Source organism: Pelophylax lessonae, assembly GCF_965119305.1.
Source record: "Pelophylax lessonae genome assembly, chromosome: 3".
Classification (NCBI taxonomy): domain Eukaryota; kingdom Metazoa; phylum Chordata; class Amphibia; order Anura; family Ranidae; genus Pelophylax; species Pelophylax lessonae.
Genome location: NC_138770.1, coordinates 282975102 through 282995803, shown reverse-complemented (window position 1 = coordinate 282995803; position 20702 = coordinate 282975102). Strand labels below are relative to the sequence as shown.

Genomic DNA, 20702 nt, shown 5'->3' with positions numbered 1-20702 from the left:
CCCCCGCTTCCCACGTCCCCTCCACATCCCAGGGATCCGGCCCCTCAAGCAGCCCCTGAGAAGGAGCAGAAAGCCCATGGGAGGACACAGGAGAGTCTGCAAAGTGCTCCTATGGTGGCGGGGGGGTCAGGATTTCGGGGGCGCAGTGCCAGGCTTACCCAGTCCAGCGTGACCTGGCTTCTCCCTGGGCGGAAGCGCGGGCTGTGAGGAGGGTCCGGCGCCATCTTGGGAGGCCTCGCGGCCTGGACTAGGCCGCGGCCGATTTCGTCCCCTGAGAGCCGATTTTGACCATGACGGTTGTTGCGGTAAGTGGTAGGCAGGTAGTGTAAGCAGAATTGGGGGTTCAGTAGTCAGGATCTGTGCCAGGATCAGCGTAGGATCAATAGGTGCCGCCGGAGCTCCGAAGCCGCGCTGCTTACATCTCAGCCGCTAGCCACGCCACCCCGGACAGAAAATTTACACTTTATACAAGCTGTACAATCATTACTTTTTACAATGTAGCAAAGTGTAATTTCTTTAGTGTTGTCACATGAAAATATATAATAAAATACTTACAAAAATGTGAGGGGTGTACTTTTGGGAGATACAGGTGAGGGGTAGAGGGTAGATTTGGGATCTTTTAGACCCCAGATCTCCCTATAAAGAGGACCTGTAATGCTGTATTGTTATCGCAAGGAATGTTTACATTTCTTGCAGTAGTAATAAAAGTGATTTAAAACATTTTTTTTTAAATGAACAGTGTAAAAATTTTAAAATGTACCTGCTGTTCCCGCGTGCTCACACGCAGTAGTGAAAACATAGGTAGGTCACGCCCACATGAGTAAACTATGTTTGCACCACACATGTGAGGTATTGCCGCGAACGTCTGAGCAAGAGCAATAATTCTAGCACTAGACTAGAAGGTGGGCAAAAGGCTGGGTCCAGGTGGCTTCATGGGACTATATTATAGGAAAATAGCAGATGTCCTTGCCCCCCATCTAACAGCTATGTACAATTCTGTTAAAAACGGTTATGCTTTCACATCAAATTTATTGACTGCCAATATTGTGATGCTTCCCAAACCTGATCACCAAACATTCATCCTGGGCCAACTTTAGGTCCATTAATATTGACATGAAAATTCTCACTCAAATTTTAACCAACCATCTAAATTCATTTTTCAATCACCGAGTTAAGAAATACCAAGTGGGCTTTGTTCGGAGAAGGCAGGCAGGGGATGCAAATTGACAGATCTTAAAATTACCGTATATACCCATCGTCGTTTGCTAGCAACAATGCTTTTATCGCTCAATGTAAACAAGGTGTTTGACACTTTATGGTGGCCTTGCCTTCTGGTTTTGAGTCCCCTGTCTTCCCCATTTGTAGAATCACCTGGCAAGGTTGTCCACTTTCTCTGCTATTATTTATCTTTGCCATGGAACTACTGGCAGAGGCAGTTCGCACCCATCCGGACGAAAAGGGTATTGATGTAGCCAGCTCTCCCTATAAGATATTATTGTTTGCTGATTATATACTTTTGACTCTGACACCCCCCAGAATTTCCTTACCTAATCTTACATTATATCTTCTGGATACCTTTGCATCCTTTTTGGGACTTTGCATCAATCTTGCCAAATCGAAAGCAATGTCAGTCAATCTTCCATCCTTTAAATTGGTGGATCTGAAAGGTTCCTTTCCATTTCAGTGGCTCACCTCTCTGCCATATCTGGGAATTCAGCTTACTCCGACTCATGAGGAATTATACCACGCAAACTTCCTGCCCTTTTTTAGGAAGCTGACTGAAATGTTGTCCTCTTGGGTCCATTTCCTGCTGTCCTGTTTTGGCAGGATTGCTGCAGTCCACATGTCTTACCCCCAGAAACTGCTCTACTTTTTCCACCTAAACAAACAGAAGGCCCCCCCAGGGGAGGAGAAAGCTTGGAAAACCCCCATACTTAGCTTTGAAGCTGTCAAAAAACGTATAAATGACATGGTTGATGAGAAAATAATAGCCATATTAGCAGACATCAAAAATTCCTTCAGGTTTGGCACCCTGGACTGCCCATGCCCAGCCTTTCTGATTTGATAACACTCTTTTGTCCATTTAGTAAATCTCCAATGGGGTAGGTGGGACTCCCCTTTCCTTCTTTATGCCCTTTTCTCTCTGCCTCTACTTTTCTGCTCCTTCTGCCTTACTACTTCTATTCACTTTACATGCTCATCGAGCCACCAGGCATTGTAGTGATTTGGATGGTTACATTGTTTGCGTTTTTATTTTATCTTATTTTTTCTCTTTCTTTTAACTCTGTTGATGACACATGCCCTTGGTTTAACATTAGATGGTTTCTGTCTAGCCACACCCAGCCATATGGTTGGATGCTTCTGTAATGTAAATTTCCATATTATGACATGATCCCAGTATTGCCTCGACTATATACTTTATAATTCTAAATTATGTAAGGCGCTAAGTCTCAAATACATATGTTTTCCTGGCTTTGTACAAGATCATTACGCATTGTAACAACTTATTTGTTGGCTTTGTTCATCTGACTGAATGTTAATAAAAGCTTTTGTAAAAGAAAATCACTTAACTCCCCCATCAACACGGTAAGTGTTGATGACAGAATCCCTCCTGTGGAGCTTTTGTGTTCTCCTGGGGGGGAAGGGGCAGGGTGCAAGTAGCCGTTCCTGCCAGGAGAACACTGTGATGCTGGTTGTATTCAATTCGATCAATAGATTGACTTGGTTACAATAAGCCTGGATCCAATCTCTGCTGCTCCCTGATGAACCGGACGAGATTCAAAGCATCTATGGACAGAATATACATTGTGGAAATGTGTTTCCTCAGGTGTATTGAATGCTATTACTTGTAGAGCATGGGATAGTACTTCTGAGTACCTATTCTTCCACTGAAGCCTGAAGACCATACATGATTAATTTTCTTTCAGTCAACCAACGAAAGAAAATTAATCGATTTCCCCAGGCAGGGGACCTTTAAATATTTTTTGAATAAAATAGGATGCGACGGAGCAAAATCAGGGCGATTGGCATCCCAGAAAAAGCAGAGGGGAAAAATCCAGTGGCCTTTATTGAACACTGGTTGACATCGACCTTTGGGCAAGATTCCTTTACCACCATGTTTTCTGTGGAGCGTGCTCATTGGGTGCCTATGCGCCCCCTCCCCCCGGGTGCCCCACCACGCACCTTTATCTTTAAACTCCTTAACTATAAGGACAGAAACATTATCCTAACTAAAGCCAGAGGAATGCAGGGGCGGCTAACAATAGATAATGCCAAGATCTCTCTATTTCCTGACTACTCTGCGGAGGTACAAAAGCAAAGAGCTAAATTTGTGGATGTGAGTAGGAGACTCCGGGACCTGAATATTCAATATGCTATGTTGTATCCTTCCAAGCTTCGAGTAGTTGCTCGAGATGAAGTCCTATTCTTTGACAAACCGGCTGCTGCTGCACAATGGCTGGATGCTAATGGCGGGGCGCTGAGGGCTGCTGCCTCCCCTCAGGGCGGGGTCCCGTGATGGATCTCATCCTGCTGTTTGCACCCTAAGATAACTCCTGGTCCGGTCTTTTACTATGAGGAACGGTTGTTAATCGTTTGGAATCCTGGGCAGGCGGGAGCCACCTTGTTGCACCTACTGTTTCTGACCCTACAATGTTCGCTGTTCTTGAGGAGATTACTGTGGCATCTGTAGTCCCTCACCGGTTTCCCCCTATTTGTCCTGGTTGGACGTACCCCACTGACTGGCCCTTTCCCCTACACGTGGCAGACGTGTTTCCCTCTTGTACTCCTATGCCCCTTCTCCCCTGGTTTGTGTTCTTTGTTCTGTTTCCAATGTGTGTTCCACCCCATTCCACTGCATCTCTAGTGATCTGTAATCAACGGGATCTTGTACCATCTTTGTCCTGGCACTGCCCTTGTCCTATTGCTTACTGGATTATCTCAAACTGTTGGTTGTCCATCCCACCACAATGCCTCCCCAGTGCCGCTTGGGAGTGTCCTTTCTATATGGCCCTCACCGGGCCCTCGACCGAGGTACCTACTGGGATCATGCTTTCGTACCAAGAACATGGCTGATACTGTTTGTATAATGTCCTGGAATGTTCGTGGCCTTGGCAACCCAGTCAAGAAGACAGCAGTCCTGAGGAATGTCAAGCGACTGCAGGCGGATATCATTTGCTTACAAGAGACCCATCTGCCTCCAAATATCGTGCCTACCTTGGCTCCTAGTATGTTTAGTCACCAATACCATTCTTTTTATTCAAGCTATTCTAGAGGGGTTTGTATCCTGATAAGGAAAGGTGTTCGAGTTACCTGCTCTCATACTGTGATTGACCCTGAGGGTCGTTTTGTTATTCTTTTATGTCAGATAGCGGGACTGCCCTGTACGCTGGTCGCGGTGTATGTAACGCCTCCTTACTCTGCTGGGGTGCTCAAGCTCATTATTGAACATATAGCTAAATTTCCAGACGTGCCACTGCTTATACTGGGGGACTATAACACAGTCCTGGATGTTAGGTGGGATAGGTTCTCCCCTCGCTCTGGCGCTCCTCTCTTGGCTGGTGGGCCTACGCCCTTTGCCCGGCTGATGGGGGAACTTGGACTGACGGATGTGTGGAGGATGGGACATCCGGGAGTGCAGAAGTTTTCCTGCTTCTCGGCTGCTCATTCTGGCCTCTCCAGGATTGACATGGGGTTGGGCAGTGGCTCCCTCCTGCCTTTGGTGGTCTCTGACCACTCTCTGTTCTGGGTCCGCTTGGCCCTTCCTATTGGACGGGGCAGACCGCTTTGGAAACTTAATGCGTTCTGGTTGACACTTTTTCCTAGCCCGGATCCCATGCCACCCATGCTGTCCTCCTTTTTTGCACGTAACCTAGATACGGCCGAGCTTGGTGTGGTATGGGACACTGCTAAAGCGGTTATGAGAGGTCAGTTCATACGCATAATCAATGGTATTAAAACTGCCACCAAGGCCTGGGAGAATACGGTACTGGAGGAGGTAACTAGAGCGGAGGGTTCTTATGTTAATACCACGTCCGACGGTACTCAGAGGTCATGGTTGGCTGCTCAGTCTTTAGCCAAAATAGTGTCGGTTCAGCGAGCGGAGAATAAGCGCTTCTTCTTGCAACAGAGGTACTTTGAGGAAGGAGAAAATACGGGTCATATGTTGGCTATGATGGTCCGTACCCACATTTAGGGATCCTCAGGGAGTGCACTGGCATGCCACGTCTGACATAGGGAGGGTGTTGTGTGAATTTTTCACGGACCTTTATTCCTCCAAGATCTCGGCAAGTCTCCAAGAGATCGAGGGCTTTTTGGATGCCTGTGAATTGCCCACCCTGTCGACCTCGGATGTGGCTATGCTCAGAGCTCCTCTCACAGAGGATGATATCCATACCGCCTTGAAATCTACTCAGCATGGTAAATCTCCAGGGGCGGATTGCATCCCTTCGGAGGTTTATGGGCGATATGCTGAACAGTTGGTATCCGTTCTGCTTCGAGTTTATAATACAGCGTTTCAGACTGGGAGATTACCTGCTTCTATGTCTGAGGCGATTGTCGCCCTCTGTTAAAACCTGACAAGGATCCGATGATGGCTGATTCATACAGTCCCAGCCATCTCCCTACTCAAGGCGGATGTAAAAATTTTGGCCAAAATCCTAGCCTCCAGGCTTTCTCAAGTTATCCATAAAGTTATACATAGAGATCAATCGGGATTTATTCCTGCTAGATCGACGGCACTGAATCTCAGGCGCCTGTTTCTGAACCTTCAAATTCCAGTAGATAATCCGGGTAACCGAGCTGTCTTCTCACTGAATGCCATTAAGGCATATGACAGTGTCGAATGGGTCTACCTATGGGCGGTGCTTCGACGCTTTGGTGTGGGTGAGACCTTCATCTCTTGGGTAAAGGTGCTTTATGCCGCTCCGACGGCTAGATTGAGATTCAATGGGGAACTGTCTGAATCCTTCTGTCTTCATAGGGGCAGCAGACAGGGCTGTCCGCTTTCTCCACTGCTGTTCGCCATGGCACTGGAGCCTTTAGCGGCACAGATTCGTGCCTCTCCTGGGATAGTGGGCTTCAGACGGGGCCCGCACACGGACGTCATCTCGCTATACGCGGATGATACCCTGCTTTACCTAGGTGATACCCGGGAATCTCTGCAGGCAGTGATGTCTCTTATAGATTACTTTGGTTCTCTTTCGGGATTTCCATAAACTGGGACAAGTCGGTCCTGATGCCCTTAGATCCTCTGACCGCACCTCTACCTGATTGTGTTTCATCGGTAAGAGTGGTAGACTCGTTTAAATATCTGGGGATCCGTGTTTCTCCTGACCCTACTCAATACCTTGAGATGAACTTGGTACCTCTGTTGCAAAGGTTTCGGTCCAAATGCACGAGCTGGTGTAAACTTCCATTATCGGTCGCTGGTCGTGTCAACATAATAAAGATGGTTTGGGCGTCCCAACTCCTGTATGTCCTTCATAATTCTCCTGTGTGGATAGCCAGGAGGTGGTTCCGCAGGATAGACTTCCAATACCGTGAGTTCATATGGTGTAAAAAAGTAGGTAGGATTAAACTCTCTACCCTTCAGTTGGGAAAGGATTGTGATGGGCTAGCGGTGCCTAACCCTAGGGTGTATTTCCTGGCCTCACAGATTCAACACATGGGAGGCTGGGGGCTCCCGGACCTCTTGGATCACATTGGAATCCTTTTGGTCTCGTCGGGCTCCCCTCACCCAGTACTTGTCCATCTGGAGGCAGGGTTTTCACATATGCCGGCGGGGCTGCCGACGATTTCCCTGCTTAGGGTGGTTTGGCGCTGTGTCAAGGGGATGCCCAATCTGGCACAACCAAAATTTCAGGGAACTGTTTCGATTGGAGGGTGTCTATGTATCCAAGCATGTCTATAGGACTCAGGTATGTGTCCTATAGACATGCTTGGATGATTCGAACACAAATGTCTCCTGTTTCTACGGTAGACCCTTTCTATGCTATATAGTGCAAATTATATATTTTTACAAGGTATACAGATCCATCTGAGTATTATTATTATTTTTTTCTATTATGTATTCATTGTACTAATGTAGATGTCAAGTGTCTTGTTTTGTTTCTGCGATAATTGTACAATGCTCTGTTTAACCTCAATAAAAATCTTATTTTCTTGAAAAAAATATTTTTTGAATGATTCCTCATTTTTTAAAATTCTTTTTAACTTAAAGTGTTACTAAACCCAGGACCCTGCATTCACTATATACAGAACATGGAGGCGTTTTCATACTGCATTGAGCTGTTTATCAGAATGCAGAACCCCTGACTCTCTGTCTAGACAATGCTGATTGGCCCTGTGCTGATCACATGCACACTCCTAAGAAAAAAAAAAAACTCTCTAGCAATACACATGAAACTGAGCATGCGAAGCCTGATTCCAAAGGCTCTGTGTTATCTGGATATGTTCTGGAATCAGTGGAAGAAGAGGAGGAACTGTGCATACAGGATTAAACAGCCTGTTTACAGGATGCGGAGTATTAACCCCTTAGGTTCCACAGTGAGCATAACAAGCATGCTTTACTGCATATACAGACTGATTTTACTGTTGTGGGTTTAGTACCACTTTATTGCTATCAAAAGGGCAGATAAACTCCATATTTAATAGCACAGTGCAGGGGACAGGTTTTCACAGGTCCATAGCAGAAATGTAAATATTCTTCTAATCCGTAGGAGCAGTGGCGTACCTACGGGGGGGGCGGGGGGGCGGGCCGCCCCGGGTGCCACGCACTGGGGGGGTGTCAGGCTGCTCGGAATATCAGTCAGTGTGAAGGAGCTGCAGTTTCTAAAGTCCGCGCTGCTCGCGGGGGCGGCGGCCGGCGGGAAGAAGGTGAGCACTGAGCAGCCTCCTTCTGTGTGTCTGTGTGACTGTCTGGACTGGAGAGGAGATGGGACAGCTGGATATAGAAGGATTCATCTTTCCGTATTTCTCCTGCTGCCGTTGAATGGCCGATTCTCCTCTCCCTCTTGCAGTCAGTTAGCGGCAGCAGGAGGAATATGTAAAGATCAAATCATCTATATGCAGCTGTCCCATCCCCTCTCCTATACAACTTGCTGGCCCCCTAGTGCTCTCCAGCCCCCCCTCCCCTTGCTCTTAACACCCCCTTCTCTTAACACCCCCCTGCTCTAAACACCCCCCCTGCTCTTAACACCCCCCCTGCTCTAAACACCCCCCCTGCTCTAAACACCCCCCCTGCTCTTAACACCCCCCCTGCTCTAAACACCCCCCCTGCTCTAAACACCCCCCCTGCTCTAAACACCCCCCTGCTCTTAACACCCCCCCCCTGCTCTTAACACCCCCCCCTGCTCTTAACACCCCCCCTGTTCTAAACACCCCCCCTGCTCTAAACACCCCCTGCTCTTAACACCCCCCCTGCTCTTAACACCCCCCCTGCTCTTAACACCCCCTTCTCTTAACACCCCCTGTTCTAAACACCCCCCCCTGTTCTAAACACCCCCCTGCTCTTAACACCCCCCTGCTCTTAACACCCCCCCTGCTCTTAACACCCCCTTCTCTTAACACCCCCTGTTCTAAACACTCCCCCTGTTCTAAACACCCCCCCTGCTCTAAACACCCCCCTGCTCTTAACACCCCCCTGCTCTTAACACCCTCAGTGCTCTTAACCCCTCAGTGCTCTTAACCCCTCAGTGCTCTTAACCCCTCAGTGCTCTTGCCCCCCAGCGCTCCTTAGCCCCCCAGTGCTCTTCAGCTCCCCGCAGTGCTTTTCATCTCCCCCCCTATGCTCTCTGGCTCCCCCAGTGCTCTCCACCCCCCTGTGCTCCCTGCCTCCCCCCTCAGTGAGTTCCACCCCTGCGCCTTCCAACCCCCCTACAATGCTTTTCAAACCCCTCTTAATTCTCTCCAGTCCCCCCCCCGCGCCCTTCAGCTCCTCCAGTGCTCTCTGCTTGCCCTGTGCTCTCCGGCCCCCCTAATGCTCTTCTCAGTCTCTGACCATCTCTTGGATCATGTCCTCAGTCTCTGACTATCTCTTGGATCATGTCCTCAGTCTCTGACCATCTCTTGGATCATGTTCTCAGTCTCTGACCATCTCTTGGATCATGTCCTCAGTCTCTGACCATCTCTTGGATCATGTCCTCAGTCTCTGACCATCTCTTGGATCATGTCCTCAGTCCCTGACCAACCATCTCTTGGATCATGTCCACAGTCTTTGATCATCTCCTGTATCATGTCCTCAGTCTCTGACCATCTCCTGTGTGTTTTCTGCAGTCTCTGACCATCTCTAGTATCCCGTCCGTAGTCTCTGACCATCTCTTGTATCATATCCTCAGTATCAGATTTCTCTTGTATCATGTCCTCAGTCTCTGACCATCTCTTGTATCATGTCCTCAGTCTCTGACCATCTCTTGTATCATGTCCTCAGTCTCTGACCATCTCTTGTATCATGTCCTCAGTCTCTGACCATCTCTTGGATCATGTCCTCAGTCTCTGACCATCTCTTGGATCATGTCCTCAGTCTCTGACCATCTCTTGGATCATGTCCTCAGTCTCTGACCAACCATCTCTTGGATCATGTCCACAGTCTCTGATCATCTCCTGTATCATGTCCTCAGTCTCTGACCATCTCCTGTGTGTTTTCTGCAGTCTCTGACCATCTCTAGTATCCCGTCCGTAGTCTCTGACCATCTCTTGTATCATATCCTCAGTATCAGATTTCTCTTGTATCATGTCCTCAGTCTCTGACCATCTCTTGTATCATGTCCTCAGTCTCTGACCATCTCTTGGATCATGTCCTCAGTCTCTGACCATCTCTTGGATCATGTCCTCAGTCTCTGACCAACCATCTCTTGGATCATGTCCACAGTCTCTGATCATCTCCTGTATCATGTCCTCAGTCTCTGACCATCTCCTGTGTGTTTTCTGCAGTCTCTGACCATCTCTAGTATCCCGTCCGTAGTCTCTGACCATCTCTTGTATCATATCCTCAGTATCAGATTTCTCTTGTATCATGTCCTCAGTCTCTGACCATCTCTTGTATCATGTCCTCAGTCTCTGACCATCTCTTGTATCATGTCCTCAGTCTCTGACCATCTCTTGTATCATGTCCTCAGTCTCTGACCATCTCTTGTATCATGTCCTCAGTCTCTGACCATCTCTTGTATCATGTCCTCAGTCTCTGATTTCTTTTGTTTTAGGTCCGTAGTCTCTTACCATCTCTTGTATCATGTCCTCAGTCTCTGATTTCTTTTGTTTTAGGTCCGTAGTCTCTTACCATCTCTTGCATCATGTCCTCAGTCTCTGACTATCTCCTTTAGCATGTCTCCAATCTCCTACTCAAACTTAAACACATTGATAATAGTATTAGCTATCTGTCTATGCCAAAGGTAGGGAGGCAGAGAGTGCAAAAGGGGGAACTGTGATTAGAGAGACAGGGGGGGGGCAGACTGCAAAGGGCACTGTGATAGGGGGGCTGGGAAATTTGTGCAATAAATATTCTTGGAGACATTACAATTTTTTGCGGGTGTTTTTACATTTTAAAGTGGGGGGGGGGGGGGGTGCCAGATATAGGATCCGCCCCGGGTGCCAAATGCTCTAGGTACGCCACTGCGTAGGAGGTGTATTATTATTATTATTATTATACAGGATTTATATAGCGCCAACAGTTTGCGCAGCACTTTACGATGTGAGGGAAGACTATACAGTTACAATACAGTTCAAAACAGGAGGAACTAGAGGGCCCTGCTCATTAGAGCTTATAATCTAGAAGGGAGGGTCAAGTGAAACAAAAGGCAAAAACCGTGGGGGATGGGTTGATGGAGAAAATGGAGGTACATTTGTTAGGGGTTGGTAGGATAGGCTTCTTTGAAAAGGAGGGTTTTCAGAGATCGCCTAAAAGCTAATAGAGTGGGAGATAATCGCACAGATAAGGGTAAGGAGTTCCATAGGATTGGAGAGGCTCTGGAAAAGTCCTGGAGGCAAGCATGGGAGGAGGTGACGAGGGGGCTAGAGAGTAGGAGGTTTTGAGAGGAATGAAGAGAGCGATTAGGTTGATATTTTGAGACGAGGCTGGTGATGTAGCTAGGGGCTAAGCTGTGGATTGCTTTGTAAGATGTTGGAAGTATTTTGAATTTAATTCGTTGGGTGAGCGGAAGCCAGTGGAGGGCTTGACAGAGAGGAGCAGCGGACAATGAGCGATTGGTAAGGTGGATGAGTCTGGCAGCAGCATTCATGATGGATTGAAGGGGGGATAGCCTGTTTAGAGGTATGCCAACGAGAAGGGAATTGCAGTAGTCGAGGCGCGAGATGACCAGGGAGTGAACTAGGAGTTTTGTTGTGTCTTTGGTTAGAAAGGGGCATATTTTGCAGATGTTGCGGAGGCTGAGGCGGCAAGATTTGGACAGCGATTGGATGGGGGGTTTGAAGGAGAGTTCAGAGTCCAGGACAACACCTAAGACCTTGGCATGCGGGGATTGGCTGATAGTAATGCCATCGATATTGACAGAGAAATCAGGGGAAGGGGCAGGCGGTGGAGGAAAAATTATAAGCTCGGTTTTGCATGGATTGAGTTTGAGGAAGTGGTGAGACATCCAGACCGATATATCTGATAGTAAATTAGTGATACGTGAGGAGACTGAGGGAGAGAGCTGAGGGGTGGATAGATAGATTTGGGTATCGTCAGCGTAGAGATGGTATTGGAAGCCGTGGGAGGCTATCAACTGACCCAGAGAGGAGGTGTAGATTGAAAATAGGAGGGGTCCAAGAACAGAGCCTTGGGGGACACCAACAGAGAAGGGAAGAGGAGAGTAGGAAGTAGAATTGTACGCAACGCTAAAGGTGCGGTTGGATAAGTGTATAGGTGTGAGACCTGAAGTAGTTAAAGCGGAGCTTCACTCAAAAGGGAAAGTTCCACTTTTAGGCCTCATCCCCCCTCCTCTTCCCCAAATGGCACTTTTTTGGGGGAGGATGGAGAGAGGGTACCTGGTTTTGACAGGTACCCATTCCCACATCTGCTCGGATCACCTACTTCTCTTCACCCCCTCCCTCCCCACAGTCACCTGGGACACATCACAGGTCCCAGAAGACTGCGGGACCATTTACAATGTGCAGCGCAGGTTTGCGCATGCACAGTGGGCACATGGCTGTGAAGCCGCTAACTGTCACAGCTGGGTGCACACAGTTGAGATACCAGCGCTGGCGAAAAAAGAAGGGACGGCTTAGGTGAGCACACTGCTGGATCGTGCTGGATCAAAAGTCAACAGCTACAGTTTTTGTTGCTGCTGACTTTTGATAAACACAAAAATGACTAGAGTTCTTCTTTAATGTAAAACTTAAAGAGTATAACTTTAAGGCCAAGGGCAACACAGAAACATTTCTTTTAGACACTTTATCTACTTGAGACCCATAATAAGTCTGACTTTATTTTCTACCTTGGCAATTTTCTTCCTCACTAGAATAAGGGCCATTCTTTCAAGTAGATTTCATACAAGTTCACATAATAGGCAGCAGAGGTCATGGCGCAGAGGCTGAAACGTCAATTGAGACACAACAAGAAGTATATACATAATGTTTTTCACATAATTCACTTCTTTTTCTAAGTTTTGATTGTACACCTATGTTTATAGAATGCGTTTGTAAAATGCAAGGGACATTAATGTCATGCAATAATCTTTTTTTTCTGTTTTTGCTGGTACATTCCATAAAATATTTTCAATTCAGTATGAATATTTCCTCCACTTAGAAGAGTTTCAAATGATTTAGAATAAAATATTATTCTTGGTCTCCTGATTATAGACATGCAGCTGCCATAACATCAAGCTCTGATTTAATTATTATTATTCAATTATTATTGTGTATAATAAATTGTTGACATTGATTTTAGGTTCATCTGCCTTTCTCAAATAGAATTCAAAGAGTGTCAGGAATGTCTCATTTGAAGATATGAGGCTAACACCATGGAAACTAGACAGTATATTCCACTCTGGCTAAAAATAACCATTTCTTTCAATCTGCCTGGTCTCTTTCATACGCTTCTAAAACTCTTCTTTAACTTCCTCTGTCTGGGGAGCTTTTTTCTTGTTGGTTGGATCACCTTGTGCCAGTTCTCCTGCTTTCATTGCCAACTATTAACACTTCAAGGGAAGTGGACTCTAGTGAATGCTGAGGAGGCACTTTCCTTGTCACACACCGATGTCTGTGCATAGGATAATTCTCCAAAATGAATTAGAAGACTGAGGTTTGTACAAAGCATTTTTGTCAAAAAGAAATTGAGAAAATACCTAATGGTCTTTCGTTTATAGCAGTTTTATTTTATCTTCTCTCACTGGTTTGTAGATTAAAATAATAAAAAATATTGTTTTGACATGCTATACTTCAAAGGCTGGCCATATATTATGCAATTTTCTAATGCAATTTTCTTTTAGATTTACCAATTATATACTATGAGGTCAATCCTAAACACTTTCAATTCGTATGCAATTAGGCAGGCCCTTGTACTACATAGTTGATGGTAAATCTAAAGGACATTGAACAGGAACATTGTATAATATATGGCCAGCTTTAGTGTGTAGGACTGTGCAAAAATAGGCTTGCAATTTTGGATAGAGAAGATAATCATGTAAAAAATATTCACACAATAACCTTGTGTTGCATTATGAGGAAATAACGCTACCAAATAGTTAAAATCTATTGGAAATTTGTCTTCCCAAACTGAAAGCAGTCATAAAACACAACACTGATGCTATTATTACTCATTTCGGTTTGCTTCCATAAAGTGGTTAACATTATTAACTTTGTAAAATGATCATTTCAGAGCAACCTAAAGGGTAACTATGGGCACTCCCCCCCAAAAAAAAAAAAAAAAAATGACCGGTGATGCAGATTGTTAACAGATTTATTATTGTCAACAGGTTTATTGACTGTCAGTCCTGCAGGTAGATGTCTTAGGCAGGCCATAGATGGTGCAAATTTCTTTTCTGCAACCATGGGTTGCAGGAAAGATATTCACACAATTCCCGCATCAACACAAATAATCTTGACAGGGGAATCCCTTCTGCCGAGCAATTGTCTTCCCTGCCAGGAGAATAGCAGCAATATTTAGCACATAGCAGGATGGTTTGAATCTCAGCCAGCTCCGGATGAATCGGCCAAGATTCAAACCATGCATGGCTGGCCCTATTTTACCACCATCTGCAACAGACCAAGCTGTCCAGCGAAGGCAACAGTTACATTCACAGTAAGTCCTTGTCTTAGCTGCTAAATGTTCAGAGCAAATGTCTATCAAACAAGAAGGGGGCATTGACTGCAGCGGAATGGATAAAAGCATAGGGAACCAACCATTCTGCAGAATTGGGAACTAGTGGTCACCTAAATAGGACTCAGAGAGGGGAGAGAGGGAGAACATTAACTGACAAAATCAACAGATATTTATTACACTTCTAGCCATAGCAATATAAAACAAACTACATTTACACATCTTTAGTATTATGGTTTACATACACTTTAAAGCCTGGGTGTTAACACCCAGCACAGGGTAGCAGTTAACTACAACTGGCGAGGACCAATTATGACAGGATGAGGGTAACAAATTTTCACAGACACAACTGTAGATAATTGTGGGTTAGCATTCTGTATTTAAGGAACATATAACACCAGATCACCATGCACCCTTACAAGACAAAAACAAAACCACCTTTAAATGCCCACTAGGTTTCTAAAAACCCAAAAGCTTCTAAGTGGTTACATTCCATGTGTAGCACTACCCCCGCAGGAGCCACTGGTTATGTCGGGTCCTCTCTTCTTACCTCAATCTTGCAAAGGCCTCAGCACCACTGACACTTTATACACGATAATAGGTAGAGATCAATCATTTTTGATAATAACTTAGGGTCACCCTGAAATGAAACTCAAGACCTTGAGGTAAAGTAAAAAAATATGTTGTTGTATAATGACAGCAGGGTATAACAGTGAGAAATTCTTTGCAAGTAAGCTAATATAAAGCTTCGGTTCTACCTTAAATTCAAACTAAACCAGCATAAACTGTAGCTTCCCTTACTAAATGAGCAGCATAGTGCATCTACCAATTGGTATTAATGAAGATAGAGCTAAGTTGCCTATGGTCACTTGGGGAGAGGAAGCTGGTCATATGAGAAAATTGATTATTTTGTGAATAATGCTAGATAGCAAATGATTTTCATACAGTCTTTGGGGCTGGTATTCTGCCTGCTAAGTTGGGGCCCTTGAAGATGTTGGTGCAATTGTTGAAGGGGGGAGGGATTATCTCTGCACACAGTGAGTCAGAAAAATGGACTGCTTTTAGCATGGAGTGGCCAAGCAAGGGTTAACACTAAATTTGGTGATGGTTATGTGTTGTATATTTTTACCAACAAGACTAGCAGAGTTCAATATCAAACAGGTGGGGTGATGCCAGTGAAAGTAAGGGGCGCTAAAGTTCTTCAGATGATTAGGCATAAAGTGAAGATAATGGATCACCAACGGGTCAACAACCCTCTCACCAGCTCCATTGTGTCTGGAAAGCAGAATACCTCTTGCTGGTGGGGGGCCCTCTTGAGATGGTGTTATCTCCCAGACAATTTCCTGCAGTGATCTGTTGACAGATGGATTCTGCAATACAGCAGTGGAACCCTGGTGGTATATATGTGGAGACAACAGAAGTCAGCCAAGCATGTCCTGGATCCTCTGGTGGCTGTGTCCTGGATCCTCTGGTGGCATGAATGATAGGCCTCGGTATAGAACTTTCCCCCAGTGATCAGTAAGACTGACTGTCACTCAGTCCAGTTGTATTCAAGCAATCCCACCAACAGAACAGCACCAAGCCTCTAGATGATCTCGTCAGGTTTTCCTCTTCACACACAGGATCTTTACTTCCTCTCACCCCAGCGGGTCTCTCCCAAATGCCCCAAGCTTTTCCAGGCTTTACCAATTATCTGGCCCCTTCTTTTGCTTGCACTGACATTGACATCTCTTCTGGCTCAAACCACATCCCCCAACATTCAGTGCTCCAGACTTACAAGAATCTAAATTTTATAGTCTGGAGAAGCTTTATCTTGTGGCAAGAAAAGGGAACTGCATTCAGGAAATATTCACCATAATCATGCATTATAAGGTTTGCACATTCTAGCAACATTGATTCTAGTTAAATACGATACCCTTAAAAACTTATTGCAACATTATATGGGTATGGACTCCCTAGGATCTATTTAACTTTCCAATCCTTTTCTCTTTTGTTATGCCAGCACTTACTGCATTGCCTTTATGTTAATTTTGTATGTTTTCTCCATATTGGTTAGGATGTTCACAGTTATGTTTAGTATTTAGGTGGCGAGTGCACATTTATTTTTTTGGACATTGCTGGTATTATGATCATAATATTTTTGATAAATGTTGTGTTATATTTATAGAGCCTATGTTCTCCACAAATAGCTGCTCTTAGTAAATACCTTTCAGGTTTGTAAGTGTAATTTCTTTTAAATATTACTACAGCCACAAAACCTTTATTTAATTACATGTGCTTGTTGCTTTATCGTTAATTAGTATTTACTTTACTAATTTTTTTTTGTAGGAGTATGGGTGTTCTATCCTTTTCATCTTGCTCCATTAAATAAATGATAAATGTTTTACAAAAGCAGCGCAGCTGGCTGTTTTTTTTTTTTTTTTTTGAGTGGGGTGGGATGGGGATTGTAGTGGTTTAATATATAACGTCTGGCCAATGCGCAAGTTGGTGTGGTTTTAGTTTGGATTAATTCTGAATGAACTATTCCATTTACTATTGTCAAACCTGTTTAACCACTTAAGCCCCGGAAGATTTTACCCCCTTCCTGACCAGGGCCTATTTTGCGATTCGGCACTGCGTGATTTTAACGGACAATTGCGCGGTCGTGCGACGCTGTACCTAAACGAATTTGACGTCCTTTTTTTCCCACAAACAGAGCTTTCTTTTGGTGGTATTTGATCACCTGTGCGATTTTTTTGATCATGCGCTAAAAACAAAAAAAGAGCGTCAATTTTGCAAAAATAACAATATTTTTCAAATTATTTTATATGAAATTCCCCCCCAAAAAATGTAAAAATCTAAATTTTTTAACATTTTCGGCCAATTTGTTTTATGCTACATATGTTTGGTAAACAAAATCGCAAAAAGCGTATTTTGATTGGTTTGCGCAAAAGTTATCGCGTTTACTAACAAAGGGAAAGATTTTTGTCATTTTTGTTGTTTTTTTTTAACGCGTAATGGCGGCGATCTGCGTTTTTTTTGCGGTACTGCGACATTGCGGCGGACAGATCGGACCCTTGACTGACATTTTTGACACTTTTGGGGTTACCAGTGACATTACTGCAGTAATCAGTGCTATACATATGCACTGTTACTGCAAAATTACACTGGTAGTGAAGGGGTTAACTTTATTTGAGAGGGAGGGGCTGTGTGTGTCCCTAGGGGCGTGATTCTAACTGTGATTGGCTGTCTGTTGAGCTGTAGAAACAGTGATCAACGGTTCTACATAGTAGAACCGTGTGATCACAGTTTCTACACAGGGGAGAATGACAGGCGGCTTGTTTACACAAGCTGCCTGACTTTCTCCCTCTGCAGCGGCGATCGCAGAGTGACAGGCGGACATCGGGTCCGCCGGTCACACGCGGGGGGGGGGGTTCGTGACCACGCGGGAGCGGGAGCGCGCCTCCGGCGGCACGCGCTCGCTCCCTAGACCCTCACAGGCTAGCGGCGTAGACCTACGTCGCTTTGCTTGTGAGGGGCTGACTGCCGACGTAGATAGTCGTGCGGCAGTCGGCAAGTGGTTAATCAGCACTTTCCTAAAAAACTTATTGCTGGTTTTAATAAAGCCCAAACATCACTACTGATGTGTCAGTGTACAGTTGGTTGGATCCAATTGTAGTGTGGGTCATAGCTGGAAATATTAGGAGAGCCTTTTCTTTTTTTTTTTTTAGTGCTACATAATGATGTGTTCTATGTGACATGGTGGACCACTTGGACAACTTACTTTAGGGGGAGATCTACTGTGTCGCAAAGATTTGCATGTTTTTTGGAGCTTCCTGTCTGGCCTCTTTGAGCGGGGGTTGGGTTGCTGGTGGTAAACTGATATTATTGCTGTATCAGGCTAAGATAAAAACATGTTTTTTCAAATGTTGCCACTCAACCTTAAAATGAGTCAGATACTCTACTTGTCTGTTATGCTACCTAACCTACCCCCACCCCCCCTCCTCATCCAAAGGACAGCAATCTCTCTCTTTTACATTAAAATCATTTACTCTTTTTCAATCCTTTTTCAATAATTTTTAATTCAGAAGTGCTCATGATCACTTGGAGATTGCAAATCCAGGCAGGAGATTTATCCTTTTGCAAAGGGAACATCTTTGACCCTGAAGCCACACTAATTACCTATTATGCCCCAAATGCTCACCAGTCATGCTTATTATCCCACCTCCTCAGAGTCATATCCATAATATTAGTGAGAGACACATATCTGATCCTAGATAAACTTGACAAGTCTTTGCCCCAGACTTTACTGGGAATAGACATGCACACTAAAAACACTCACATGAATAAACTTCTCTCAGAACATAACCTGGAAGAACCAACAACCCAGGGCCCAAGGGTATACCTTTTACCCCTCCTAAAATACTATCCACTCTCTGGTTGTATCATCCCCCATTTCTACTTAAATGTGACACTCTTTCTACCTGCCTCAGTTAGTTTCACAGGACAACTCCCTGCTCACTGCATTATCTAAACAGTCTCCTCTCACCAAACAAACAGCTCATCCATACCATCCCAGAATGCAAAAAAAGAGCTTCCACTCTACTCTGCAGCAGTGTTATTTTGACGTCACATTTCAATTTAGTTTTAGTTATAGTCTGTTAACTAAAATGCCATTTTAGTTTTAGTTGTATTTTTCACATCTGAATTCTGTTTAGTTTTAGTCATATTTTATTCTACTAAAATCTCCAGTACATTTTAGTCAACTAAAATCATATGGGTTTAGTTAAATTGTAATGCATTATTTAAGCATTTCTCTAGTAAAAATCGAATAACGTTATTTATTGTATAAGGCTCCTTTCACACGGCCGCTCCGTGTGAAAGGTCCGCTGCGGGACTTTTTTTTTTCCATGGAGCGGATGACATTTCTGTCATCCGCTCCGTGTGCCCGCATATCATCCCATCCGTTTGCGGATGATATGCGGACCTAATGTAAGTATATGGCACTGCGGATGTCAGCGGATGACACCGCTGACATCCGATTTTCCTTCCTTTCCGTTTTTTACACGGATGGAAAAATGGGGTTCTGTTCCGTTCCAAAAAACGGAACAGAACTGAAAGGAGGAAAATCGGATGTCAGCGGATGGTATTCCGCTGACATCCGCAGTGCCATTCACTTACATTGATGTCCGCAAATCATCCGCAAAAAAATAGGATGATTTGCGGACACACGGAAAGCAGCGGAGCGGCCGTGTGAAAGGACCCTAAGGGTTTGAACATGCACTACAGACACAGATTTAGTTGTTGTGATAAATAACCAGTGCTAATTTTGACATCACATTTTGATTAAGCTTTAGTCATAGACTTTTGACTAAAATGCCATTTAAGTTTTAGTCGTATTTTAGTCACCTGAATTGTTTTAGTTTTAGTTGTATTTTAGTCGACTAAAATAATGTTAATTTCACTGACGAAAATATTTCCGTCTATGAAATTAACACTGCTCTGCATACAAGTAAATGAAGTCCACACAAAGCTAAACACTACTTGTAAATGACAGAGCAGAGATTACAAAACTGTTGGACAAAGAGGAACCTTTATGCATTTCCCAATAAACCAGGCTGATTGCTGTTACATTTACTCAAATCCCAGCTCAAGGGGACCAAGCCCACAAGGCTACGACTGCTGGATAGTACTCTAACAGCAAATCCATCTACAATAGTAGATCAATTAAAACCTTTTTAACTAAACTATATCAGTCTCCCTCCCAGTTCAAACCTTGTTTAGTTGATGATTTGCCCAGAAAGATCTCACTTGCTACTCTGACACAAATCTTGATAGAAAAACTTGAGGCAGAAATCACAGGTCAAACAGGATTAGCAGCTGTATTAGTTAGGCTAAAGTAAAGTAGTCATGGTTAAAAAAAGGGGCCAATATATTTGACTTCCTTGTAAAAAATGCTAGATGCCAGGCTGCTATTAGAAAAGTCAGAGAAGAGAAAGCAATCTTTTCCCCCACTGGTTCTGGGATAACAACCCAAAGTATTGAAGCTAGAGGGTCAGAATGGCAGCTAGGCAATTAATGTTTACAGAATTAAAGGACATCCATGGCCATCTCCAGGTTTCTCCCAGCAAACGATTCCTTAATGTATAACTTTGGGTAAATATATTAAAACATGAAGCAGCCATGTCTACAAAAAAGTTTAATTGATTAAGGTTTTCGCTTTCTCAAACAACAAGAAAAAAAGGTTCCGCTCTCCATTAGATGCCTCATGTTTTTTTAATGAAGTATTCCATGCACAAGAGGATCCACCTGTCTCACAAGGCTAATGCGTTTCACTCCATTCCGAGCTTATTCAAAGACTCTACTTTACATAGAGACCTGCACCCTGTGCCAGAGAAGAGTGAGGGGGAGGTATGCCTGTAGTGGGGCTAAATACTTTACAGTGCATTGGTCAAACCTTACTGGTTTT

General features: G+C 44.5%; 1 protein-coding gene across 1 annotated transcript in view; it reads left to right on the top strand.

Moving 5' to 3' along the window:
* Nucleotides 1-290: 290 nt before the first annotated feature.
* LOC309550472 (uncharacterized protein) overlaps nt 291-20702 on the top strand; it is a gene marked incomplete at both ends in the record, with an annotated part of 66002 nt that continues 45590 nt past the window's right edge. The window contains 3 exons of the mRNA XM_082250843.1: nt 291-305; nt 3395-3513; nt 4825-5130. Coding sequence (XP_082106969.1) covers nt 291-305; nt 3395-3513; nt 4825-5130 — 440 coding nt within the window. The remainder of the gene's footprint in view (nt 306-3394; nt 3514-4824; nt 5131-20702) is intronic.